Source organism: Lutra lutra, chromosome 9 (assembly GCF_902655055.1).
Source record: "Lutra lutra chromosome 9, mLutLut1.2, whole genome shotgun sequence".
NCBI classification, from domain to species: Eukaryota; Metazoa; Chordata; class Mammalia; order Carnivora; family Mustelidae; genus Lutra; species Lutra lutra.
The window spans coordinates 25,176,768-25,203,874 of record NC_062286.1 but is presented as its reverse complement, the minus strand read 5'-3'; the positions used below and the strand labels follow the sequence as shown (position 1 = coordinate 25,203,874).

The 27,107-nt window shown below is 55.4% G+C and overlaps 1 protein-coding gene across 1 annotated transcript; it reads right to left on the bottom strand.

Moving 5' to 3' along the window:
- Positions 1-568: 568 nt before the first annotated feature.
- Positions 569-25,574, bottom strand: EHD3 (EH domain containing 3). Its single transcript, XM_047745759.1, has 6 exons — positions 24,692-25,574; positions 15,433-15,609; positions 12,107-12,204; positions 5,182-5,594; positions 4,371-4,535; positions 569-1,249 (listed from the first exon to the last, which is right to left on the bottom strand). The coding sequence occupies exons 1-6, from the start codon at positions 24,916-24,918 to the stop codon at positions 722-724; spliced, it is 1,608 nt and encodes a 535-aa protein (XP_047601715.1). The 5' UTR covers positions 24,919-25,574; the 3' UTR covers positions 569-721.
- Between the last annotated feature and the right edge of the window lie 1,533 nt (positions 25,575-27,107).

The following is a 27,107-nucleotide window of genomic DNA, read 5'->3' as shown; positions in this document are numbered from 1 at the left end:
CAAAAATCTGTGGAACAAAGCCACTTTGACTGGCTTTGCGTTGAGGATTTCAGGCAATTTTTTTGCCTTCTTTCCTGCCAATTTGTTCTCTTTTCTCTCTGGGTCTGGGACTCTTTGACATGACGTAGGGGTAGGGTTCAAGGACTGGTCTGCGCCGGCAGACAGATTTGAGCCTGGGGAAGCGCAGAGCTCAGGGCCCTGTCTCTTCAAGTCCAGACCTGGCCAAGGATGCTTCCTTCCACAGTCCCCCCACCCCCCACAGCAGCCCCTTCCCTCGCATCTCTCAGTCTTGGAGCATTGCTTCCCATTGGGAAGCCAAAGAGGGGGAGACAGTACCCGAAACAATGCAGTGCCTATTAAGTGAGAAGCATTTTCCATCTGCTCCAAGCCTGGAGGCAGGTGGGCCCCCTGTGGGTGAGCGAACTGCCTCTGTGGGAGAAAGCGGGTTTCTGGGTGGTGGGAGATGGGAGGGAAAGACAGATGGAGACCTGGGATTGAGCCTGGGGCCCTGGGAGCGCTCCTGTGCTTCTACCAATGCCAAGAACTTGGAGATGTGTCCCACGCCCAGCCTGGAAGCCTGGGGGTCCCTGCCCCTCTCTCAGCTGCAGTGCAGTTCTCAAGATCTGTGTGTGCAAGTGTGTCCGTGTGTGTGTGTGTACGTGTGTGTCTCCTGCCCTCCCATCTCCTCCAGCCCCTGCCTGCTCTGAACCTCCTCCGCCCGTCACTCGGCCACTTTCCTCTTGGATGGGGGCAGCAGGTGGGCGGGCAGCTCGTTGGGCAGCTCATGGCCCTCCAGCTTGACCTTGATGAGGTGGTTGGCCAGTGCAAACTCCTCGTCGTCCAGCATGCCATCCTTGTCAATGTCAGCCAGCTTCCAGATCTTGCCCAGCACGCTGTTGGGCAGCTTGGAACGCACCATCTCTTTCTTGGCGTTGGCCCCTGTGATCTTGCCGTCCACTGGCGACAGGGTGTAGAAGATCTCGTCGTACATGGGCTTGTCCCTGGCCACCACCCACTCGGCGTCATCGATGCCCTCCCCGGCGCCCTCCCCGTAGCCGTGCCCGAAGGGGCCGTGCAGGGTGCCCTCGAATGCTCCGCCCTTCACCATCTGGATGGGCCGCTGCGTCTCCTCCTGCCGCACCAGCACCATGAGCTGGGCGATGTCGTGGGCCAGCATGTCATCCACCACCTCCAGCAGCTTGCTTTTCAGGGGCTGGAATTTGCTAAAGTCCTGGGCCTGCAGCTGGTCCTAGGGGGAGAGAGAGAAAAGAAAGTGGAGATAGAGGGGCGCCTGGGTGGCTCAATGGGTTAAAGCCTCTGCCTTCGGCTCAGGTCGTGATCCCAGGGTCCTGGGATCGAGCCCCGCATTGGGCTCACCAGGGAGCCTGCTTCCTCCTCTCTCTCTGCCTGCTTCTCTGCTTACTTGTGATTTCTGTCTGTCAAATAAATAAATAAAAATCTTTTAAAAAGAAATAAATAAATAAAAATTAAAAAAAAAAAATTAAGTGGAGATAGAACACCAGGGAAGGAGAGCTTTCTCCTTGCTGGGGATGCAGCCTTCTGCGAATGCTGGAATGTTCCCAGCCCTGGAGGCTAAAAAAGCCGATTACAAAATAATAAAATAACTGAAAGATGTGAGAGAGGAGGAGAGAAAAACAGCACATTGGCTCCGGGTGGAATTTTTGCAGGAGAGAACAGGTGCAAGGGCTGGGAAGAAAAGGAAATTGAACCAATACCAGTTTGCTCCATTTAGCTGGATTCCCTTTAATGCTCTGGAAAATAATTAAATGTCTCTTTCGCTAGTTCTGGCTACTGAAGGGCGGTTCCTGAATGCTTCGGCCTCTGAGCCCGGGGTGTGTACATCTTTCTGCTTCATCTGGGGCTGTTCCTAAGTGCCGTGAATGTGTCTCGTTGGGGGATTTCGCTCCGCGGGGCCTCCCAGGGAGGAACATCACTTTCTGTCCCCATTCAGGGAAGGAAAGACCGAGGCAGAGGCAAGTGAACACCAATCATAATAAAAGCCACAGCTCATCCCCAGACCAGTGATTCTTACTCAGGATGCTCATCAGAATTACGTGGAGAGAGTTGTCGACTATCCGCTTCTCCCCCGGGGTTCGGACACGGTAAGTGCGGGCAGGTAAGTGCATGCAGATTCTGTAAGAGCTCCCCTCCCTGCCTTCCCCCAACAGCTCCACATGGCAAAAGAAATGGGTTCCCCTTTGCACGTCTCTGCGATTTTGAGAGATCGCGGGTTTGGAACACCCAGCTCCCTGGCCTTTTCAGTCACAAGGTGAGAGCTCTCTGCTCCAGCCTTGGGTCTGGCCAAGGCATCTCAGGACACTGAGTACAGGGGAAGCCTCAGGGACAAGCACATCGAGTTCACTGCAGAAAAATTCAGAAAACTCCCACAGCTACATTTCATGAGTGAGTGTTAGCTTGTGCATTTCTCACCTCCCTTCAAAGGCAGGGCTAACCTGGGAGGGGAGTGGGGGCTGGGGTGGGGCCTGAGGGGGGGGCGGTGTGCTTTCCTCCTGCCCTCGGGGCATAACCTCCCAAGGTTCCTGGCACCTCTCCCAGCCTGTCCACAGCTGGGGGTGTCTGGTGGGCCGCCAAACAGGTATCCTAATGTCTTCCAGGGGGTGCGGTGGGTACCCCTGTCACCCCACACATAGGCCCCGCCAGGATGGCTGTTTATGTTTAGGTTCAACGTCCCTAACAACAGATCCTAACATGGGACTGGCAAACAGATGAGAAGGTGAAATCATTTATAATGCGAAAGGATTTCTCCCATTAGAAGTGGGGTCATATGGGTCCTTTCGAATGTTTTCATTCCCCAGTGCTGCCTTGCAGATCATGACTCTCTCAACAGAAGGATGGGCCAGAAGTGGGAAGTATCCCAAGCCACAGCTGAGTGGTGAACCTGAATTGCGTTAAAGTGATTCTGAAATCAGTAACTGGCTCCCTAGTAGGTGGTTACAGGAAAGAATGGATATGAACGAAGGCGTACTTTGAACGTCTATTTTTCTCTCTCTCTCTTTTAGCCCATAAGAAACTAAAAATGCCTATTTGCGACTCCACTGACGTTCTGAACCTCCAGTCTTAAGCTGAGAAACAAGTTTCCAAGTCCAGGATCCAAATCAGCAACAAGAGCACAATCAATCTTACCACGACACCTATTGCTCTTTTTAAAAATGCCCTACTTCTTTTTTTTTTTTTTTTAAAGATTTTATTTATTTATTTGACAGAGAGAGATCACAAGTAGACAGAGAGGCAGGCAGAGAGAGAGAGGGAAGCAGGCTTCTTGCTGAGCAGAGAGCCCGATGCGGGACTCGATCCCAGGACCCTGAGATCATGACCTGAGCCGAAGGCAGCGGCTTAACCCACTGAGCCACCCAGGCGCCCCAAAAATGCCCTACTTCTTAGAAATCTTTTATTTTTAAATAATGATAGAACCATGAGATGTTGCAAAAATTGTGCATACAGAGAGGTGCCTGGTGTTCACTAGCCAGCTTCCCCCAGTGGTGACCTCTCACCAAATTGGACACTGCCTTTTGAGCGCATAGTCTGTGCCAAGCTCTGTGCTAAGCACCTTGCAAATGTTATCTCACGGAAGCTCATAACATCTAAGAAGGTGGGTACTTCTGGAGTCTCAGGCTACAGAAGAAGAGACAGAGGTTCAGAGAGGATCCAGTTAGTATAGTCTGGTGGTTTCCTGCTTGGACTGTGGGGACAGCTTCTGGCTCTCCTATTAGCACTTGAGTGAGCACCACTCTCAGAAAACTGCCAGCTATTAATTACAAATGTTAATTACCTTTGTAAACCTTAGTTTGCTCATCTGTAAAAGAGGACGAAAAGGTCTTCCTCAAAGGACTGTATTGGGCCTCTGGCCCAAGACAGAGGCCCAGGGTGTACCCCGAGGATGGCAAGACACTGTGCAGACTTCTGTTTCCCCATGGCTTGTGTCTCACATTGCTCCCAAGTTGGGGCTCAGGGGTAAATGGAAATACTTGAGGGTCTGGAGAATCCATGTCAGGTGACATGTCATTTTGCATGGAATGATGGGGACTTCAAAACTGTGGTGGCTGTGATGGGGGGTGATTTGTACACTGGAGGTATCAGGCCCCAAACATCATGGATGCCCCTGTCTCACTGGGAGCACTGGGGCTCCGTGTTCTCCCCAGGCCCAGATAGGACACCTGCTGGCCAGTGGCAGTCCAGCAGGGAGGACAGACCTGGGGCCATCTTCTTGCCTTCGGATTCTGGGTCAGCTCACTTCTGGAGCCTCCAAGGCTGGCCTTCTCCATTGTCAGGCTGCTTGGCCAGCTTGCATGACATTGTCCCTTGTCCTAGAGCCCCCGAACCCTGGTTACCTGCATCCTCTTAAGGTTGGGAAAGTCCCCAGGTGAGATCTGGTGCTCCCGCTCGATGCGGCCATAAATCTCAGCCAGGTTGTTCACCAGCTCCTTCTTCTTATTCTCCTTCCCGAACACTGACGGCATCTCCTTCTTCAAGGAGCTGATGATGTACGCGTGAACCTGAGACACAGGGGCAGAGAGAAACCTTCCGATCCAGGACTTCCCTCCAGGGGGTGCCTCCCACTCATCTCTTTCCATGGATCCCTCCTCCTGCTGCTGCTACTTCTACTTCTATCTCACCGCCTCGCCCTCCCCTGTGGCCTCTAGCCTGGAGCTGTTTTCCTAGATCACAAGGTAAGGGCGAGATTACAGGGAGGTTAAGGTCAAGGCAGTACTAGGCATGGGAATACTGCTGATGGGGTTGGTGACGAGGGAGAAGACAACAGCTAACACTTCCAGAGCACTCCGAGATGCCAGACACTGCGATAGGGGCCTGCTACGTTCCCTTTTTAACTTTATCCTCCCACCTTTTCACAGTAGAGCTGTGGAGATAGGCACAGAGAGACCTTGCCAGGGCTGGGATCACAGCTGGAGAACCGTGGAGGTGGGCTTCAATCTGGCCGCCTGGCACCCGGGCCTGTGACCATAACCACTAGGCCATCCTGCCCCCGGCTGCCCAAGTGGGGACAGCCGGTGCCCTCGACACAGGGGCTCTAGAAGGTTGTCAGGAGGGCAGGCAATAGCTCAGGGTTGTGGGCAGCGGCCCCCTGCTCTCGGCGCTGACCCTCCCCTGCCAACCTGTGCGTCTCCCTGGCCATAGCCTCACCTTGGCCAGCCTGGCTCTCTTGATGAGGTCGTTGAGCTTGCGCAGGGCGGCATTTCGGGGCAGACTCTGAATATCTCTGAACAGGTCCTGCTCCTCGGCCTCGAAGAGCTTCCGGTTGTCAGGGATGAGGAGCGGGTGGGACCAGAAGGAGCCGATGTAGACTCGGATCACCTCCGGGGTGTTCACGATCTTGCCCAGGGACCACATGAGGGCCCCGTAGACCCGCATCAGCTGCTGGGTCTCGATCTGGTCCGCCTTGTTCAGAACCACCCGCATCTTGTCCTCGTGGTTCTTGAGGGCCTTGATGACCTCGGAGAACTCGTCCGAGATGTCCAGCTTGTGGGCATCAAAGAGCAGGATGATGCGGTCCACCCGCTCGGCGAACCACTCGAGGACAGCCGCGAAGTCATACCCTGTGGCAGAGGGATGGTCAGGAGGGGGGTCTCGGGGCACAGGGAGGGGTTCGGGCAGAGGCAGCCAGCGCCGCAGACAAAACTTGGTCTTGGGAGTCAGAGCTGGGTTCCGATCCCCGCACCTCCACAGGCTCACTGACCTTGAACATGTTAATCTGTGTCTCTGAGCCAGCATTGCCCTCGCCTATAAGCAGGCAGAGTAACAGTGCCTAATGCATGGACTTCCAAGAGCCAGATACACTCAGAGCCCAGCACGTAGTTGCTATTAACACGATTACCCCATGTAGTCATCTTATTCGGGCAGAGGGTCCCTCACCATTCAGGGACAGGGCTCAGGAAAGTGCTTCGGGGCCAGTCTCTGCCCAGCAACAAAGTAGGGGCTTGGTCAGTGCCAGAGAGGGACTGTGGCACTGTGTCTCCGCCAACACCCCCCTGTTTGTTGGAGGCAGCCCTGGGGGCATGGCACTGCTCTCCAACCCCAAGTTCAGAGCTTGCTCTGGTTGGCAAGACGTTGACATCACAGCCTCATTCCCCTCCTCCCCACAGCACCCTATAAGAGAGGCAGGGTGAAGAGTCGTGCATGGGGCCATGTGGGGGGAGGGGGCAGAACCACGATCAGAGCTCCTATCTCCCCACCCCAGGTCAGGCCCTCTTACCACCCCTCCATGGGCTCAGGAAAGCAAAGGGGCCAGAGAGGCTGTGGAGAAAAGAAGCTCCTCCCCAACCCCAACTCTCTCCAATCCCCGATGGCACCAGCCATGCAAGAAGGGGCTCAGCAGCAAGGGCTTGAGGGGGAGTAGGGGCAAGGCTGATGGACTGGGGGGGGCAAGAGCAGCACCAGGTCAGTGTCACCAGAAGGGGACAGCCTCCGGCCCATTCCTTTCCCCTTGGCTGGGTGAGGTGCCCCTCGGTGTTCTCAGGATGTGCTCTGAAGGGGTAGCCTGAGAGCAATGGCCTGGGAAGCCCACTTCTAGTTTCTGCTCGGCCATGAACTTGCTCTGTGTTCTTGGGCAAACAGACTTCGTCTCTGGTTCCTGGTCTCTCTGCCTGTCAAAGCAGGGGGATTGGACTGGAAGATCTCTGAGCTTCCCTTCTTGCTTTGAAGACTAGAGATGGAGGGCGGAGAGCACCGCAGGATGGATGTTGGGGGACACACAAGGAAGCCCTCGCAGGACAGGGAGAAAGGAGGCTGGGGGCCTCTGACTTCAACACCTCGGGGTGCCTGTGTGAAGTCTGCTCCTGCCTGAGGTCCAGCGGACAACTCTGGGAAGCTTTTCTGGGATTTTATAAGCACAGAGACTTCCTATTCATCTTCCTGCTTTTGTGAATTCTGTGTGCTCTGACAGGTGCTGTTGCAGTGCAAAGTCAGCAATGCCAAGCGCCTTCTCCCCCCATTTGGCTGTGAGGGCCCTGAGGATGGAGCAGGGAGGTCATGGGCTTCCTCTGAAGCTCAGCCTCTTGCGCCCAGCTGGTTAGAACCTACCAGCCTCTCTTCCCCCAGGTGGTCTCTGGAATGGCTCGGAGACCCCCTAGCAGGAACCCCTCAGCACCCGCAGCGGCATAAGGGCTCATGATGTAGGAACTAGCAGGTGGAGGGAGACTCCAGCCCCAAGAGATTGAGTGGCGAAGCGGGTTCCTGGAAGCCCAGGGCTTACGGGTAGCCAGTCTGCGGGCTCCCAGAGATCAGGTCTGCAGGCATCAGGCCCAGAGACCAGGCAGCCTATGGGATCTGAGACTCTCCCCACTCACCCCCAGGCTCCAGAGGACTGGAAAGAAGCATTTCTAAGCAATGCCAGGCAGGAGGAAATCAATGAGCGGAACACAATAAGCCAGGCCACTCCTTGATCACCCCCCAGTTTTCTGCAGCGTGCGGGGTAATGCAAGGGAGCTGACAGCACGTTTCTTTGTAATTCCAGCCATTACCGTCCATCTGAGCCTCCTCAGAGTCTGCACGCTAGGAGGTAGACAGGGTGCACATGTCTTCCAGGGCAGGGAGGGGACAGAGAGCTTAGGGGCCAGCCAAGCTCCCGTGGGTGGGACTGGAACCTCGACCCTTGCCTCCTGTCCACACTCCCTTCTCAGGCAGAGCCGTGTGTGAGGCTAGAGCCCAGATGCTGGAGCGCGTGAAAGGTCCCATCTCACCCCAAAAGCTCTCTCTAGAGATTTAAAGACATCTTAGCAAAAGAGAGATAAGAGTGCATCGATTTTTAAAATGTGGGAAGAGTTCCGATGACCGGGGGAGCAAATCATACTGTGTGCCTCCTAGAGGTAACGTTGAAAGTGGCCTGTCAGATGCATCACGGGCCTCCAAGGACCACAAGGCTGCCAGCCAGCCCTCGTGACGGGTGTTAGGACCCCGCTGTTCCCGCTGCCTTGGTGTGTGGTGCCCACACTGCCATAGGTGGGCAGCATAGAGTTAGGGCCCAGGTGTCCCTAAGTGTGGGTCCCACTTGGATGAGAGTCCCAGGATGGGCCAGGGACATGAGGCTGCAAGGACCAGCCCAGACCCTCCAAGACTGCCCCCCCCAGGGGAACTGGAGGTGAGCGTCTGCCCCCAATCCACTCCTGGCACTCTTCTTGGGCAGGAGATGATAATGTGCTGCTGCAAAGCCGATACACTGGGAATCAGGAGACCTGAGTTTCCATCCCAGCTTTATGGCCTGGGCATGGTTTTTACCGCTGTGGCCCCACTGAGCTCTCCTGTAAGGGAAGGGCCCCCTTGGAGGGATGTGAGCACATGCCCAAGGAGTGACTTTCCTAGGGTGGGGCCTATGGGGATTTCCAGCCAAGAAGGAGCCAGGAAATATGGTTCCCAAGTGTGAGGACCCTCAGGCTTCCGGAGCCCTCCTACTTTTGCTGCATCCTTGCTTCTTCCCAGTAATGAGCCTGGGGTTGGGTACACCCTGTCCCTTCCAGGAACTGGCTCCCTGCCCCTGTGCTGCCCCTCCCAGTGCATCTTCATCCAGAGACACGTGCTGGCCTGGGATGATCTAGACTCAGGTTCCCGGATGTCCCCTGCTTCCTCTCTCCCCCTAGAGCCCCCTCCCCCAGGCCTGGTTAGAGAGGTCACACTCTCTCTAGGACCACACATTTTCCAGCTCTAGCCCAAGGCTTGGGGGCTCCTTCTCGTGAAGCCTGAGCCCGGGGGAGGCCTCGGGAGCAGCTCACTCTCCAGCATGTGGCACCCTGGGGTGCCCACGCACCCAGATTTGATAACGCTGCCCCTTTTTGCTGGTGAGTCACAGCACTGTGCCTGGCGAGAAACTCAGTCGATGGAGAGTGGGCTGGATTTCGGGCTCTGCACACCTCTCCGCCTGGTGATCTCACGCAGAGCCCAGTGGCCAGACTCCCCCTGGGGCCCTGCCCCGTCTGAGCTGGCTGGAGGTAGGGAAGAAGCACCGAATCCGTGGTAAGGCCAAACCCAGAGCACGGAGGGCCCCAGGCAAGAGGCCATACAGAGAGCGTTTGGCTCTGTGCATTCCCTTGTGTGTGTGTGGTGGGGGGTGGCGTGTGGAGGAAGGTGCGGGCATGTGTAGATAAGAAGGTATATGTGTGTATAGGCAGAAACTGGAACTGCCAGGTCCTCTGGCCAATGGTGAGTGAGGACGGGAGAGGCTCTGCACACTGGAAACTTTCCTGATACCTGACGGTGTCTGATGCCTTCCCATTCTCAGTCTCCTTGGTGTGCGGGGGCAGTGGGGGCGGGAAGCACTGCCCCAGGCTGGAGATACACAGTGCAGGTGCCCAGCTCCCAGCCCTGGTTTTCATCACAGACTGCTCTTGCCTGCAGCTGCATTTATAGTATGAACTTTGGAAGGCAGAGAACAAATTGGCTTATGTAACCATTCATGGGGCCATCACTTCTAGAGGTCTGTGTGGGGTAGGAAGGGATAGGAAGGACAGGCAAGAAAACCAAGCACCCCATTTGCCAAGGGCAGCTCCTGAGATCCAAAGATGAAAGTAGGAGAGAAGATACAAGAATAGGAAAAGAATGGAATGGGAAAGGAGCTGAGAAGGGCAAAGTCCTTGGAAGCAGGGCTGCCACACACAGCTGCACAGACTGTGCACTGTACAAGCGCATGGGAGGCCATTCACATTGATCACCCTGCCATTATGCAACAGGCAACCCTGGCTGGCAGGTAAAGGGGAAAGAAGGGAGTTCACTGTGATCCAGGCTCAGATCTGATGTCTGTATTTCCATTACCATCTGTAAATCTCACAGTCATGAGATGGGTACCATCATCCCTTGTTACCACAAGGGGACATAGGCTCAGGGAGAAAATGTGACCTATTGGGACCCATCTAAAACCCAGGGCTCCGAACTCACAGTCCAGTGCTCTTAGAGGCCCTAGAGGCCAAAGTCCTCTCTGGACCCAGCTGTCAGGCTGCAGGGCCTTGCAGAATGCCTCCCCCCTCACCCCCAGGTGGTTAATATTGAGAAGCTGTGGCTCTCCTGAGGCTTCCTCAAGGAGACCCAGGCTGCCAAGTGTGAAACAGTAAAACTCCTTTCGGTCTAAACTCAGGGGGAGCCCAGATGAACCTGGGGCAGTGGTGGCGAGGGGCCGGTAAGGAGGGAGGGAGTGTTTAGGGAAACACACAGAAGCCAGACAGAGAGCCACCCAAGCCTCCCCTCCACAGGGTTAGGACCAAGTACCACAGTGCTCATGAAGGCTGGAAGGAGAGGGCAGGCAGGCCTCTCTTTCCAGGGCCGTGGGTTCTCTGTCTCCAGACCAGCTCTTCTTCAGCCCCCGCACCACCAGACAGCCCAGAGGTGGGGAGCCCAAGCCCAGGCTCCCCAGACTCCCTCCATCGATTTGTTGCCGATTACATGGTGTGTTAACACGGGCCCCTCCTGACTGGCTGCCTTCTTTACCCCCTTGTCCCAGGTGTCCCCTCCTGAATGAAATGGGAGGTGGGAGAGGCAGAGCTTTCCTAATAGGGCCTGGCCCACCCTGCCTCCCTCCTGCTGTGAATCACATCCTGGGCACAGGCTCTGTCTTTCCTGCAGGACAGAACAGGGTCCTCAGCCCCCAGAGCGGGCTGTAGACCTGAGAGCCTCTCCCACCGTCTCCCTATCTACCTGCTGCCAGGCCTGGCTGCGCCCACTCACACAGCCATGTTGAGTCCACACAGGGCCAAGCTGGGTGCTGCCACTCCAGAGAGCTGCTCACCTCGGGGAGCTGGGGCAGCCAGCAGGGGTGCTCACGGTGGCCCATTTCTGACACCACAGGCCTGTCCCCAGGCCAGCATGGGGGGGCACTTGGGCCTCCTTGGTACAGCCACTGGCCTGTGGCCCATGAGGCAGGGGGCTCTCCTCCCTGGGGCCCAGGAGCCTGGGGTTCAGCGGGTGCCTGTCCATGCGGGCCACACCCTTGGAGGAGGGGGCTTCCGGGCCCCACCACGATGGCCCAGACATGCCACAGGACAGATCTGGGCTGGCTGCAGAGCACAGGAGGCCAAGGGACATGTGGGAGGCAGCCGTCACTTAAGGCCACTGCCCAGAGAACCCTGCCAGTCCCAAGCCCTTCCTTCCCGGAGGCTGCCTTCTGAGTGCAGACTTGGCTCCAGCCCAGCTCCTGGCTCCAGGAATGGGGCGGACGTAGCTTCATCCGTTCTGCTTGCCAGAGACACAGAAAGGGCAGGGGGCTACCCAGGGCACACAGCAGGCTGTGGCCCGAGAGGCTCGGTTCAGGGGCCAGGAGTTGACTTGAGTTTTGGACAGCATCATAGATGCTGGAGCTAGAGAAGACCAGTGATGACGGTCTGTTTACTCATGTTTACTGAGCACTTGCTACGTGCCAGGCAGAGCTTGCTATGTGCCTCTATTATTTCTTTTAATCCTCAAACAACCCTACAAGGTAGATAGAATCATTTCCCCTTGTTTTACGGATACATCATTGAAGTCAAGAACCCTGCTCAAGCTCACTCAGTGAGGACATGACGGAGGCAGGCTTAGCTCGCTGGCCCCCTGGCGCCAGCAGTCCGTCTCCTCGCTGCCCTGCCCAGGGACCTCTCTGGTGAGCAGTCGCCTCTTATCCGTCTGGAGAGACCAGCTTTCAAAGTGCTGCCGCATACCCCGCTCCCCACTCTCATGCCCCGGAGCGTGCTCCCATCCCCATGTTCCTGGGCAGGCATTCGCCCTCCCTGCAGACGGCAAGCTCCCCAGCCTGGGGACCGTCAGAACTGCCAAGAAGCCAACCAGGGTCTGCCCCACAGTTGTGCCTCTTGGAGAATAAATAAACCCGCCGAGGTAAGGCAGATGCTGATGTCTCCTTTTCCAGGTGAGAAGACTGAAGCCAGCTGTCTCCTGAGCGACAGCGGACCCAAACTCTCCTCTGGCCCCCTGCCTAGGACCGTCCCACCCAGCACAAGAGGCAGTGCTTGCTCATCAAGGTACAGCAGGGACCTGGGGTGGGGGTGGGGTGGTCTATCTCATAGGCTGGAGGCAAGAGAACATACCAGAAAGAACACAGCACAGGGCCAGAGCCAATCCTAGCGGGAGCCTCGCTTACCTCGGCTGATCCTCTGCTTCTCCCCCGAGAGGATGCCCGGAGTGTCGATGACGCTGATGCTCTCCAGCACCGGGTTGGGCAGCTGGGCACACACGAACCTGCATGGGGTGAGAGCAAGCCCACGATGTCCGCTCGTTGGCTCTTACACACCCTCCCTCGTCCCAGCCCCAGGATGGAGGTTCAGAAGCTTGCTGCCTTCCAGTGTAGACGCCCAGGCTCTGGGCCAGACTCAGCCCCAGCACCAGGCCCAGGATCTTTGCGGAAGCTCCCTGGGTGACCCTGGGGCAGCCGAGGTCCTCCGAGGTCCTCCACTTGTAAACCCCTGCTGTCAGGGACGCTACCACGTCCAAACCTCGGTCTCCGCCCCCAAGGAGCCCAGCCTGGTGGGGAGAGGAGGTGTGTACATGGGCAACCAGGATATGAGGTTAAATGGGACCAGAACCCTGAGGGAGGTCAGTTAAGGGCTTGGGAAATCCAAGGTGGAGAGATGGCTTTCAGGGACGGCTTCCTGGAGAAGGAGGCAGGGAGCTGGCCTTGATGAATGGCTCATGCCACCCAGGAACATTTATTTGGGTTTCCAGATGCCCTGTGGTCAAGATAGCAGTCGAGTCTCATTAAAGGAGACATTTCTAGGGTTACATCCTAAAGTCTCAAAATACAAACTGGTAAACCTAACTTAGGTCCTTCTAAATTTAAGCCTTTTCTCTTAGATGCCATTTTTGGTGAATAAGGTATCTTATTCTCTCAGGAGGTACACTGGGCCTCCGCTGCCCAGCGAGGTGGCAGCAGAGACGCAAGGGAGGGGAGGAGGCCAGTGACGCACAGAGGAAGGCATCAGGGAAGGCTGCCCAGAGGAGTGGCCAGGGTGGGGCTGGGTGGGGACGAGGGGCCCCTCAAGCCTCCTCGTGAGGGCCTTGAGAGATTCAGATTTTATACTGAGGGCAATAGAAACCCATTTAGGCTGAGGAACATTTTAAACAAAAGAGTGACTCAGTCGGATAGGATGGTTGTCAGCGAGCCCAGTTTGGTTTGTCACGTGTGTGGGGGGGCCATGCCCCATGTCCGGTGCTGGACTAGGTAATGGGATGGGAAAGTCCATGACAAAGCCCCTGTCCTATTGAGGCCCTTGGCTCCCATTATTCCTAAGGCCCAGCCTCTTTCTAGCCCTTAGGCTCTATGGCCCATTCAAGTATTCTACAGAAAATTCCTCATTTTGCTGAAGCTGGCATGACCTGGGTTTTGGACACTTGGTGACCAGATGGTGGGTGCACGGGGCTGGGGTCTGGGTCAGGGGCTGTGGTTGAAGTTTCCCCCAGGCTGAGCTCCTGGAGTGACAGGGGGAGTGGGCTGAGGGTGGGTGCCACTGAGGGGGACACCAGGTACAGGAGCCAGAGAGAAAAGGGAACAGAGCAAGCTGGAGAGGGCCTGGCCAGGGAGGCAGGAGGAGGGCCAGGGAGCTGGGAGGGAACAGGGCTCTAAAGGTTCTGAAAGCAAAGAGAGGAGGCGTAAGGAAAAGGTGGAAAGTACCCGCTGCTCATCACCAAGAGGTCCAGTGACCTTCACGGGGCGTCTGTGATGGGGAACAGGGAGAAGTGAGGAGGTGATGTCCGGAAACTTGGCTGTGAAGGGAAGTGAGAACGGGGAAGAGCTAGTAGAATCTGCCACGTGGGGCCTGGGGGTTGGGGGGAGAGGCTGTCAAGAGGAAACATTCCCACGTGGAGGGGAGGGGCAGGGGCAGGTGCCGCTGTCACAAAGAGAAGGAATCCCCAAGGGAACATCCCTGAGTGGCCCGCCCCGCAACACCTGTGGGGACGGGAGGGGAAAGAGAGAACGCAGCTCTCCGCAGACGGGGCGGGTGACCTCAGCGCATGCACAGATGAAAACCCAACTCAGGGGCTCCAGGGATCCTGGCTTCTGTTTTCTCTAGAATAGGCGGCAAGGGCGTTTGCTGAAGGAGGAAGCTAAGGTGGTTGGAGCGTGCTTGCAGCGGACCTCTGGGCAGCCCGAGATGGGAGCCAGATGTCCGGTGTGGCCACCATGGAGCTCCGCCCCGCCCCGCCCCCTCCTACCAGCGGACACGCCCACGCCAGTCTAAACACTGTTTGCTCAGCCCGTGTGCTCCCAGAGAATAGTTCCAGCCTCACAGCGCCGGGGGGTTCTGCTCCCTCCGCTCCTGCAGCAAGCCGTTTTCTTTCCTTCCTCTCCGCTTGTTTTTTTTTTTTTTTTCCTCCCAGTTTTCTCTGCCTGAAACCTCCCCTTTCCCCCACCTTCTCAGCCTCATTTCACTCATCATTGAATACCCATGTCCAATGCCAACTTTTCCACAGAGGCCTCATCAGTCCTCTCGCCTTGAAGAAGGATATTTCTCTTACCCTATTTCACATATGGGAGAAGTGAGGCACGAAGACATTAGATAATCTAAGATGCATGGTGCTCTGTGGCAGGACTTTGACCCAGGACCACCTGATGCCAGAGCCCATCATCTTTGCCTTTACTCTAAATACCTTCTATTAGAGAAAGTCATTCACACTGTTTAGGTGAAATGCCCATGCAAGCTTGTGGTGTGGCTCCATCTAGCACAAGGGGATCCGGGGCAGCCCGCGTTCTGGTGAAGCAGAGTAATAACGGGGAGGTGGGGTCATCTTGCCACGCACTCCCTACAGCTTTCATCCCTCAAACTGACCCAATGACCCTGGTGTCTGCAGGCGTGCACTCGTCCCAGGGGAGGAGAGGTGACCTGTCCGAGGTCACACAGTGAGTTTAGTAGGAGAGGCTGTGTGCTCAAACTCAAGCCACCTTCAGCCCTGGGTTCCTTCCACCCAGTGAGGACAATGTCCAGAAATAGAGAGGAAGCTTCCTCTACCTCCTTCCAGTTGGATGCAAATACCCTCTGTAGTACAGCTGACCCCTGATCAACGAGGGGGTGAGGGGCGTCCATCCCCCATCCCACCCCACACAGCGGAATATTCATGTATAAATGGACCCACACAGTTCGCACCTGTGTTGTTGAGCTGTCAGTTGGATAGACAAGAGCTGGGAACGACACAGTACAGCCCTCTCTGCTTTACTGGAGGGAGATGCAGTTACAGGGCTGTGATTTAACCAGTGTACCCTTCCCAGCTCCACAATCACAAGGAATTGGCCCAGATTCCTGCATCCCTAATCAGTGGTGACCGACTCAGTTACATTCCCAGCAAGAAAAGGGGCAATCAAGAGACTCTGGATATGAAGGAGGCAGTGAGCCTCCCAAGACCTCCTCTCTTCCTTCTCAGACTCCAAGAAGAAGAGAAGATAATACTTAGGCTGAGTGTTTTTGGAGCACGCACCTGTTCAAGAAGGCGTTGCCAAAGGCGTTCAGCTTCCTGAAAGGTTTCTTAGGATCCACCACCAGGGCATTCCCAGGGACGATGCCCTCCACCTGTCCATGCATCACAGCAATGAAGGAGTCAGTGGTTGGCTCAGGCCCAATCCTCATGCCGGGGAAGTCCTGTTCCAGGAGGTACCTGGCGGAAGGGAGCGCAGTCATCACGCAGGGTTCTGTTTGCAGAGCAAAGCCGCGCAGGCAGGCAGCCATGCGAGTCATGGCAGAGGGGCAGAGGGACAGCCGTGACATTTCACGGCAGTGTCAGATTTCCAGGGATGGGGAATCCAAAGACCTTTGCGAAAGAAGTGCGATATTAGCTGAACTTGAAATACCTAATCCGTGCTTCTTGGTCTTTATTCTTCTCCCTCCCTGAATCAGTCACTGGGGGGCAGGGAGAAGCAGGATTTGGGCTCAGCAATAAAGCACGGATTGAGACTGAATTCTGCACAGAGTACAGCAGACTTGACAACGGCAGGTCGCCTGCTCAAGTACCTGAACGAACACAAGGTTAGAGTGAGACCATCCAGAGATGCTGCTGGCTTGCCTTAGGTCTGTATTTCTTCATCTGGTTAGTCAGCTATTTAATATAAAATATAGAAACAGCTCCCACATCATATGGGGTGAAGGGCACACCGTGAAAAGTCAGTCTCCATCCCATCTAAGACTGCGGGTCCCACCTCCAGCATCAGAACTAGGCTGTGACCCGGGGTGGCAGGTGCCTCTCTCTGCTCTTCTCCAGGACTTGGCAAGGAGAGTCTGAGGCCACAGCTCCTCTCCACAGCCCCTTTTAGAATTTTGCTTTTAGAGCAAACATGGTGAGCCGGAGAATGGAGAGAAGGAATGTGAAAGCCTCCAGGCCCAGTGGTCCTCAGCCCCAGCAGTGCACAAGAGCTACCATGCAGCTCCGGCTAATGGTACCCAGCCCCCCCGAGGCCCTACTCTACTGGCTAGGGGAGAGGGGGGAGGACTGGCCACTGGTCCTTTCTAGGAAATCCTTCGCTAATTCTAAGGTACAGCCTGCTCTAGACCAACCTTCCCATTTCACTGATAAAATCACTGACAATAGCATTTCCACTGGTCAGACATTACACTACTCACTAGGAGAACATTATCTTCTTTAGGCTTCACAGTGGCCCTATGCATGGGTACTGAGGAAACCGAGGCATAGTAGGGTTATGTGGCTTTCTCCAAGTTCAACAGCTAGTAGGGCAGTGGGTAACCAAATCCCCATCCGTCTAACCCCAAGTCCTTGGCCCTTCAGCAGTCTTCTGTCCTGACAGTGAGTGGATCAAGGTCCCGCCGGTCAGGACAGAGGTGGGACTGGAGGCCACAACTCCAGGGCCTGAGCTCTCTGCCTGCCTTCAGCTTCCCCAGAATGGGCCTTGGAGCTCCAGCCCTGCTCTGCCTGAAAGGCAGGGAGCTGAGACCCGAGGGGGTTTCTTACAGCTCATCGACATCCTGCTTGTGCTTCAGGAAGTGTTCTGAGCCCTTCGTCTACTCGGAGGCACAGGGAAGCCACAGTGGGGTTGCTATGGGCTCCCTCCCCAAGGAGCTGGCAGAGGGGCTGCTGCCCAGGACGTCCCCCTTCCTGCACTGGAGGGTTTGCAGTGGCCCTGGGAAGCCCATCTTCCTCCAGGATGGCCCACTAATCCAGGAGTGAGGGCAGGATTTTTCTCCCCTCAGAAAACCACTCTGAAAGCTGGCACTTGGGTTGTGAGAAGAGTAAAGGACAGCACGTCTGGCTTTCTCAAACACAGCTCCTTCAGGGCCTCCGTGGAGGGGCAGGGAATCTTAACGGCCCAGGGCCAGCGACCTGTTTCTCTAACCATAAGGGATATGCCCTTCAGGAGGGAACCTCACCGCCTTCTTCCATGATGTCGGAGATTCCAGTTCTGATTTCTTAAGCACCTGCCATGGGCCAGGCGTTGTTCTAGACTTTCCAGGGATTATCTCATTTCATCTTCGTATGTCAGATGAAATACGATCCTTCTCGTTCAATGGGTCTAATAAGAAGACCCACCTCATAGGGTGTTCCGAGGGTCCAGTTACAGACCTTAAGCACTGAAACCAGTACCGGTCCCAAGACGATCAGTCATTGTAAAAAGGAGGAGACAGAGGACAATGAATGTGCCCCAGGACATGCAGTCAGTGAAAAGCGGAGCTGGGATTTGAACCATGGCACTTGGACCTGAAAGTTCACACTCTGAACCATTATATCCACTGTCTCCTTTCCTACCTCAGGTCCCTGGACCAGGACATGGGAAAGGGCTGAGCCCCACAGGGAACCGGAAGGAGGAGTGGGACAGGAAAGCCACAGAGGAGTATGGTTTGGCAGGAGGCTGGCCAGGGGCCAGGCCTTGGGGGAAAGTTGGGCTTCAGTGCCCACAGACCCAGGGATGTACTCATCTCCATAAACACCCACCGCTGGGGTTCACAGCTCAGTCTGCACAAGGGGGCTGTGGCGCACAGAAGCGGTTGCTATGGGGGACCAGAGCAGGCCCGGGGCCGCTGCCTCTCCAAGGCCCTTCCTAGAAACTGCAGCTGCTCCATGAGATCACAGCTGTGCCCGGGAAACCCCATCCATTCCTGCCTGGGGTGGCGGTGGGGGGCGCACCTGTCCTGCGAGTGCTTGGGTGAGGAGCCTTTGCAGGGCCCTCCTGGCAGAGTGTGTGGCAAGTGTGAATTCTGAGCCTGGAGCAGGGTGCTGGATGTCATCAGAGGCCTTGGGGACAGCTGAAATACAGAAGGGTGGAAAGAAACAGGCCTGAGACAGCCTCAGGAATGCCCAGCCTGCAGAGGGCCAAACACGGTGACGAAATATCTTCCTGACATGGGCGCCTCCGATGCTGGCCCCGGGAGAGACACGGTGTACCAGCAGATGAACAAAGGGGGACGCTTCCCAGCACAACAGGGGCCACTTTCCAGGACGTTCCGCAGCCACAGCCTCAGGCGGCCAAGCGAGCTGCCTCCTGGCCTCTTGGCTAAACCCACGTGACCCCCAATTTGCTGACCACACATGGGTCTGGAGAAACACAGGCTCCAACAAAGCTCCCAGCAGGTCCGGGGACACAGCCAGGCCGGGCCGAGAACCTCGGGCTTGGTGAATTCTCAAGGACATTTGCGTAGGGCTTGCAACACCGAGGGCCCCCTTATCAAAGCCACCACTGTGTCCAGAAAGGAAAAAGCCATTGAGGGATCTCATGGCTGCATCTCGACGGGGAGTGACACAGACCGCCTCTGTTGCCAGGCAAAAACATTCTCACAGCAGGGTAAAAAAAGAAAAGTTAATTCAAGCCTGGGTGGGAACAGCTGAGACGGGGACACACGAGAATGCAGAGGGACGGGCGGGCTGAGCACCCGCTGTGTGGCAGGTGTCCCTCTGGGCCCTTCCCCCAAATTCCCTCACTTCATCAGTCCCAGAAGCGCCAGGGGAAGGCGGCATTACTCTCCCTGCTGCAGCTGAGCAAACGGACACAGAGGCTGCCCAGCTCTGCGGCCAAAGAACAATATTCAGAGGGCCTAAGAGTGGAAAAGATGTTGGTCCGCCCCCCTGCCCCCCACCCCAGGCCGTCCAAAGCAAAATTAATAAATACTCCACCATAATAGAGGTGTCAGGAAGCCCCACGCTTTTCTGGTTTTTCCATGACAACAATTTTTCTTCACATCTTTTAAAGCAAATTATTTTCTAACATTTTCCTTATTTTTCGGTGTCCTGCTTGGCTGGCAATCTCAGCACGCGGCCTGCATTACTGGCGACCTAAGCACCCAGGGGAAAGCCGTGGGGCCAAGAATCGGAAGCCGGTTGGCCTCCAAAGTCTCCGTGTCCCCAGCAGCGGGGCCAGACCTCAGGCTGCGGCTCTCAGTCTGCGTTTCTTTAGACCCTAAAGGCACAGGTCTTTTTCTGCTCTGTTACAGGTCACTTTCCGCTCTGTTACAGGTATTTGTGTTGTATGCCTGTATCTTTGGTCTCTCCAAGCCTGGGGTTCTTAGCTTTGAAACAGGGTCAAAACAATGATACTGGGGTATCTGGGAGGCTCAGTCCAACTGTTGATTTCAGCTCAGGTCATGAGCTCAGGGTCTTAGGATTGAGCCCGCCTTGAGCTCCCCGCTCACTGGGGGGAGGGGCGTCTGCCTGAGATTCCCTCTCCCTCTCCCTCTGTCCCTTCCCCTGTGTGCGTGTGCTCTCTCTCTCTCTCAAGTACATAAAATCTTAAAAACCAAAATAATACTTGCCCTGTTGGGTAATACTTGTCTCAGGGGATTTTAGGGACACCGGGAAGCACCCCATAATCACAAAGTGAGATAGGAGATGGGAAACCCTCGAAGGCCATGCTGAGGGTTAAATCATCTCTGTGCTCCACGGAGCAGCCACCACTGTCCCTGGCACCCAGCAGCCTCTGCCACGGGACAAAGAGACCCCAGCACAGAGGAGACCCGCAGCCAGGCTGCCAAGCCGCCCACTAGCCTCCCTTTCCTGCACCCACCCTGCGACAGGCCACCCACCCAGTCCACCACTGACCCAGCACTGCCCACTGTCCCCCCTTCCCACTCCTCTTCCAGCCCTTGGTGGTAAAGGCAAGATTCTGGCCTCCCTCACATCCCTCCCCTTTCCCTCCCCCCTACCGAGGTGGGGCTGGATAAGAACTTCCCGGCCCTGCACTCTGCTTAGAGAATCAGCTAGGAGAAGAGTGAATGATGAAGCCCCAAGCGCCATGCCTGTGCTACATTGCTTCTGTCCCTTCCTAATCAGGAGAGAGACCCTACAAGGCGGTTGCCGCTAATCACACGTCAGAGAGGTGTGTGATCAGCTGCAACTTCCTGACGAGGCCTCTTGGCTGGTACTTAGAGCCTGGACTCTGCTAAGCCAGCCTGGGTTCTTTCCATGGCCTTACTCCACTGTCAGTGGGAAAGGGATGGAGGCCTTTCTCCAGAGGTCCCCTCTTGCCAGTAAATGCTTTTCCTGATGGCCTCCACAGACCTGATGTTCAGGCAGATCTGAAGCCAGACCTGAGGCAGGTGGACCCGTTCCTCCAGCCCAGGGCCATCTGCTCCCTTGAGTAACATTCAGGCCTTGTAAGAGGTGGGCAGTGTCCCCCACACAGGGACCAGCAGAACACAGCCCTGACCGGAGAAGGGCATCTACTGACCTCGGCAGGAAGACAGGAGTGAGGCATGAAAGGGACTGTGACTGGCACGGCAGACCCTGCAGAGGTCAGTGGGTCTACCTGGAACAGTGGCCCCTTTCCCTAGTCCTTTGGCTTTCTAGAGGGTCACTTTTCCACGGTGGAGATGCTGTGATGCCAGGGATGAGGCCTGGGCAGGGGGGATGCGTGGGGTTGTTGAGGAAAGAAGGCATAACCCAGCCAAATGCTGACTCACCTTTGTGGGAGGACGCAAAAAGCTTCCTGAAGAAGTGGGGGAGGTCCAAAGGGCCTGCTGAGGGCTCCCCACCACGCCCCCACCTCAGTCTGTGCTCATACTTTAGAGTGTGAGTTCCATTGTAGAAGGGCCTCGGGTCCTCACGACCAGCCCAGACCTTCCTGTGGAGGCCCAAGCAGCTTCGCTCTGGCAGCCCCAGGCCCCACACTCCATCCCCTGGTTCTCTACTTCAGCTCTGCCTCGGCCCAGCCGGGTGTCCCTCCCAGCCCACCAGGGGGCTCGGGCCTGCCTCAGCCCCTGGGACCGGCTGCCATGCACCTCGGTGACCCGTGGGGGCCAAGCGTGCAAGGGAGGGAGGGGTGGGCAGGTGGGGAGGTTGGAGGCTGCGGGCCAGTGAGAGGGAGAGTGAAGGGAGGCACAGAGCAGAGGCTGGAGGAAGGCTGCCAGGGCCAGAGGGACACAGAGCTACTGTGTCTGAAGAGGCAGCCTGTGTGGAGGGAGCAGCCACCACTGGCCAATTTATTGTTTATTTTATTACTGTCGGTTGCCGGGCCAGGGAAGTTATTTCAGGCAGAGATCGTAGCCCATTAATTAGTTATTAGAAGAATGTTCTTTACTGCATGTTCTTCCTAAGACAAGAAAGAGACGCCGTGGCAAGTACATATAACTGAAAGTGTATGGGTGCTCAGGAGGCAAAGGGCCAAGGGCCAGGAAATGAAGAGGCAAGTCTTTTGTTTCCCAGGGAGAAGTCCCTCACAGGTCCAGGCCCAGGACAGGACAGGAGTTGTGAGAATCACTGCGCTCCAGGCAAGCAGCAGGGGCGGGAGAGGGCAGGAGGCGCTCTGGGCTACCCCAAGGGGGGCCTTCTTCACTCTGGGGAAGGGGCCTTGTATCAACCCACTCTCTTGGAAAGCAACTCAGAAATAGGATTCTTAACACCCAAATTAAAAAGTAGAAACATTTTAAAAACACAGCGAAACGGTACAACCTTGGGCCCAGTGATTTCACTTCTGGGAATCTCTGAGAAAACAGTCCAGCATGTGGAAAAAGTATTATGCATAGAGGTCTTCAGAGTGATTCTCCAATAGCAAAAAAAAATTAGAGAGGACCCGAAACATTCAAAAGAAGTGGACTGGTTAACAAATAATTACATGTACCTATAGTGAAGTATCATGTGGTTCTTAAAAATAATGCTTACAAAGATTTTTAAAGTCACAGAAAAAATGCTCCTTCTCTAAGTGAGATAAATTAGCATGCAGAATTAGTTTATGGTGTGACCTCAACTGTGTTATAAAATAGCTAAAAATACTGGAAAGATAAATATATATCATATAAAATATATAAATCTATCTATCTATCTATATGATATTTAAAATGATTTCCCCCGAGTCGTGGGCTTATGGGGGATTTCTTTTTTCTTCTTCCTCAAATTTATTCTCGCCTACATTTTTCAGTGGGGGGGAAATAGCTGTTTAGTGGATTTAAAGAAAAGTAGGAAAATATGTAATTTGGTTTTGGAGGGCTTCCCCATGCTCCAACCCCTCCCACCCTGCTGATGCATTCTCCCTGGAAGGGGAGGGCTTTTGATGCGGGAGCTAAATTCAGTTACTACAGGAGTGGGGAGGGAGAGCTCTTGTACTTGGAGGATAAAAAGCGAGGGATCTGCCTTTCTGGGCCTTCCTGTCTCCCTCAGGTAAGGAGTAATCTATGGGTACTCGACTCTGCCACTCTCTTAGACCCAGTAACAGCCAGCATGACTCAGGCAAAGCCAGGAGAGCGTCTCAGGCAAGAGGTACTTAAATCTGTCTGCGGCTCCAGGATCCTGCCCCTGGAGACACTCGCCTTTCTCCAGCTTCCCTCCCATTCTGTAAACACCTCCTGGGAGCCTCCAGTAGCTCCGACCCCAGGGAAGGCCCCCAGGGAGCTAAGGCCCAGTTGTAAGCTCTGGTGCTGCTGAAGGAGAAGATCTACATAATGTTCTAGAACTGAGAACCCAGGTGTGTCCAGAGGGTAGGGAGGGCCTGTGCAAGGGCAGGAGCCATCAGTGAATGGCCTGTGCTTCCACTTGGGGCACAAACCAGGCCAGCTGGAGGACAGGGATTACAAAGGAAACCTTGTACAGAACCTAGGGAATTCAGAAGTGCCTTTGGCAGCGACGGGTGCCTAATGAACTAAGGGAAACGGATTCAGTCAGGGCTTCTTGCTCTAAGATTCTATGTATATTTGTGCATTTTTGTGTATATGGATGTGTATTTTTCTAAAGATAGGGCCACAGCTTTTGACAGATTTTCAAGATTTTTCGAAGGATATATTAACCTTTTAGATCCATTAGAGCCCTTGTCGTTCTTACAACATAAGGTATCCAAAGCCAGTAGCTCCCCACCCCTCACCGCTGATCCCTAACTTCTTTAGAAATCACTCAGCCCCTCATAGCCGCTGAGTCCAAGGCTGTCCACCCCACAAAGGCAAAACCGATCTGGTGTTTTGTTCAGACATGACATGTTAGCATGACGCAAGCCCTGCTCCCAGGCAGCTTGGGTACAAGCTTGGTGTTAGAGAAAATTAGTATCTAGAAAATCAGTAACCAGACTGTTAACTTTCCTGCTCCCCTTGCCAAATAAAGCACAGAGCTTTGCATGTCACAGGTGCTCAGCTCGTCAATATTTGACCGGAATGGAAACAAGATTTGATTTGAATGGAAACAAGAGCACGGTGCACAAAACCTTCTGCCGGAGACGCGCACCACTGATTTTGGGGGGCCACCGCCCCCACTGCCACACTACAGGAGTCTGACTCAACAGAGAGCCACAGAGCACCTGCAGCGGCTTGGCAATGGCTTTGAATGAGGCCAGAGGAAAACTGCCTGGCCTTGAGGGTCGTGTGGGACTGAGGACTGGAGAGAGGCCCGTCCTGAAAAGATGGGAAAGATGGTCATCACTCTGGTGGACGATGTACGGACCTCTCTGAGTGCAGGGTGGGCAAGCTGACCCCTTGAGGATCCCTCTAGCCCTAGGATTCCGTTATTCATGGGAATAGATGACTCACGCTCAGCGCCATGGGCATTTAGCCAAGCATCTCCTCCCATGCATCTCAGCATCCCAGGTGGGCCTCCTCCTCAGTTACACGGCTTTGGACAGTCACTTAACCCCACTACACCTCAGTCATCTCACCTGCCACGTCAAGGGGCTGGCTGACACAATCCGCCCAGGTCCCTTCCACCGCTAAAAGACTAGTTAATGTTATTACTGAGATATTAAGATCAAACAAGGGAGAAGAAAAAAAGCATTCTGCTTCTGACACTGCTTCTGGCCAGTCTGTAAGTAGGAGCTCTGATCAGAGAAGGAAACGGATAAAAAGAAAGACACATGGCACTGCCCTAGCCCACCTCCTCTGCTGCAAAAGCCTCCACATGAGTGGCTGGGCCTTTGAAAAGGCAAGGGAGGTAGGTGGTCTTGGCCATGAACGGCTTGCCCCTAAAAATCGAGGGTGTGAGGCATCCCCAACCAGTTTCAGGTGCTCTTGTGACCAGGAGCTTTCTCACCGGGCCTCCTGGGCCTCAGTTTCATCATCCATAAAATGGGGAGAATACGGACGGCTCTGAACTTTCATGCTTCGAACGGACCTCTGGAGCCAAGGGCAGAGAGGCACTAGGTAGGAAGTGGGGGGAAGGACCAGCAGTGAGATGGTGGGGTAAGCTTTGGACACACAAACACCAGAATGTCTTCAGCGCCCCCCAGGGAAAGCTTCCCGTGTGTCCCCAGGCAGGAGTGGCCACGGGGACTGAACCGAGGCCCTGCGCGCTGGGCGGCGGGGTGGGCTGCCAGGGCCCCGGGTCGGCTCACCTGATGAAGGTGGTCTTCCCAGTGGAGTACTGGCCCACCAGCAGGACCATGGGCTTGTTGTCGAAATCGGCATCCTCCAGGGCAGGCGAGTGAAACTCGTGGAAGCGGTAATGCTCTTCCAGGGGCAGCAGCTTGGTTTTGTAGAGTTTCTTGAGCCCCTCGCTCACCGTCTGGAAGACCTCGGGGTCCTTCCGCCGGCGGTCGTCGGAGCCCAGCCAGCTGAACATCGCGGCCGCCGCTCGCCCCCCGCGCGCAGCCCCGCGGCCGGCGCCCTCGGCTCCCGGGGAGGTGAAGGGGCCCCGCAGGGCCCGCCAGCCGCTCCGAGCCGCGCCGCCGCCTCACCCGAGCGCCGGGCTCGGCCGCACCATGGCCAGGCGCGCGGCGCGGTGGGTCCCTGGGGCGGCGGGAACGCGCCCCGCCCGAGCTACCGGGGCCCGGCCCAGCGCCCCGCCGCGAGCAGCCACCGAGGCCGGGTGGGGAGGAGAAATAATCCGCGCCGGGCAGAAGGGCTGCGAGCTGGGAAATTCAAGTCAAACCTGCAGTTGAAGTGCCAGATGCCGGCGTGCGATGCCGGGTCCCCGACCTTCCCCCGCCGACCTCTCCAGCCCCGGCCCGGGTGCCGCGAGGGGATGCTGCGGCTCTGCTCCTGCGCGGCCGGCCGGCTCGGGAGAGGCGGCGGCGTCGCCCAGCCCGCGGACAGCTCAGCATCCGCAGCCCGCAGCCCCAGGCGCCGGTTTAAATGCCAGCCGTGCAGGAAGCGGGCTCGCGGAGGAAGTCCCCGAGTACTGGCAAGGCCGGCCCGGCCCGTCGGTCCCGGCGCCGGGAAGCTGAGCAGGGCGCCGCCATGTGTGTGGGCAGGCGCTGCGCGGGGGACCGGCGACCGCAGCCTGGGAGGGAGGGATGCGGAGTCCGTGGGAGCGCTCCGGTATTTCACTCCCGGCCTCTGGAGGTTTGGTTTGGGAACAGCGCCCTCTCAGGGACAGCTGTGAAGACAGAGCTGACCCACTCCGCCCTCTTGCTTTTAAATGGCTTTTCCTTTAAGTTATTGAGGCCAGTTCCTTAGGAAGACAGGTGCTCTAGCTAGCATCTGGGAACATTTTCCTCGGGCCATGGAGAGAAGAGTCCAATATCAGGACTCTCACAAAATGACCAGAACTGTCACTACCCAAACTTTGTGCTTGATCTAGGGTGAAGTCAAAACCATTCTCATTCATTCATTCATTCATTGGTCCTTTCCTTCCAGTAAAGCAAAACAAAACAAGCAAACTCCCACAATGGTGAGTGGGTATTATGGGGCAGACACAATTAAGGTGGCTGTGGATACAAAGTAAATCACAAGGATGAGCACAGACGTGCCCTTCCAGAAGCTCCGTTCTGGGTGAGCCCTAGGGAGGAACCAGAAGAGGGCCATGCGTGCACCGGGGAGGGCGGAGAGTGGGGAGGAGGAGGCATTCTTTTGGTCTGTATAAGGCTTCTCAGAAAGCATGACTATGTGCTGGATCTGAAATGATCACTTCTTAGAGAAGCAGGAAAGATGTTCCAGTTCGCATACAGGGCATTTGCAAATGCTTGGAAGATGGAAGAAGAGTAAATAATTTCTATAGCTAGAGTATAGTGTTTGGGAGGATGGAAGGGAGTGAGCAAGGCCAGTGCAAAAGGCTTTGCTTGCCAGAGCAGGAGTCATATAGGAAATAAGGAACCAATAGCACTAATTACTGGTAACTGCTGACATTAACCAAGCGCTCAGTAGATGCAGGTGGCTGGGCTAAGCTTTTGGGAAGCGTGTTCCTGTCACCCTTCACGACAGCTCTGAGGCAGACCATATTCTTTCCAGCGCAGCACCAAGGAGAACAAGGTGGGAACAGTTGGCCACGTGTAGGCAGAAGGGGTGGCGTTGTCTGTAGGGAATTTAAACACAATAATAAAACCGATTCAAAGTCAATCTGCTTTATGTTAGCATTCGAAACTGTGCCAGTGATAAACTCCTCCCCACAAAGGTGGATGGCTCCTGTGCACCACCTTCCAGAGATGAGGACACAGTATGCACATGGTCCAGGCTGGACCCCTGATGCTGGGAGCAGACGGGGAGGGGCTGGAGAGGCAAAAGGGGCTGGCGGCCAAGGCCAAGAGAACGGTTAGGAAACTATTGAAATATTTACAAGACAGCGGCAATTAGGATGGGGAAAGGCGGTATTCAAGACTTTTTATGGCATAGAACTGACAGATCGTGGTAAGCAATAAGAAAGAGGAAATGAAGGTTAGGCAGAGTCTGGGATAATTCTGAATTTTCTACTGCAGGAGACAAGATAGTTGGAGACACTGGTCCGCCAGTCAGCGGAGTCAGGAAGAGGGCAGATTTAGCATTTAAAGATGATGTGTTCAATTCCTGGATTATATGGTATTTCTATATTTAATT

What these genes read in the sequence shown, in the direction of transcription:
- EHD3 (XM_047745759.1), bottom strand. Translation starts at nt 24,918, where the DNA reads ATGTTCAGCTGGCTGGGCTCCGACGACCGCCGGCGGAAGGACCCCGAG. An exon ending in GGGAAGACCACCTTCATCAG is followed by an intron (nt 15,610 to 24,691) that starts GTGAGCCGACCC and finishes CCCTTCCGCCAG; the next exon opens with GTACCTCCTGGAACAGGACT. An exon ending in GGCAACGCCTTCTTGAACAG is followed by an intron (nt 12,205 to 15,432) that starts GTGCGTGCTCCA and finishes CACCCCATGCAG; the next exon opens with GTTCGTGTGTGCCCAGCTGC.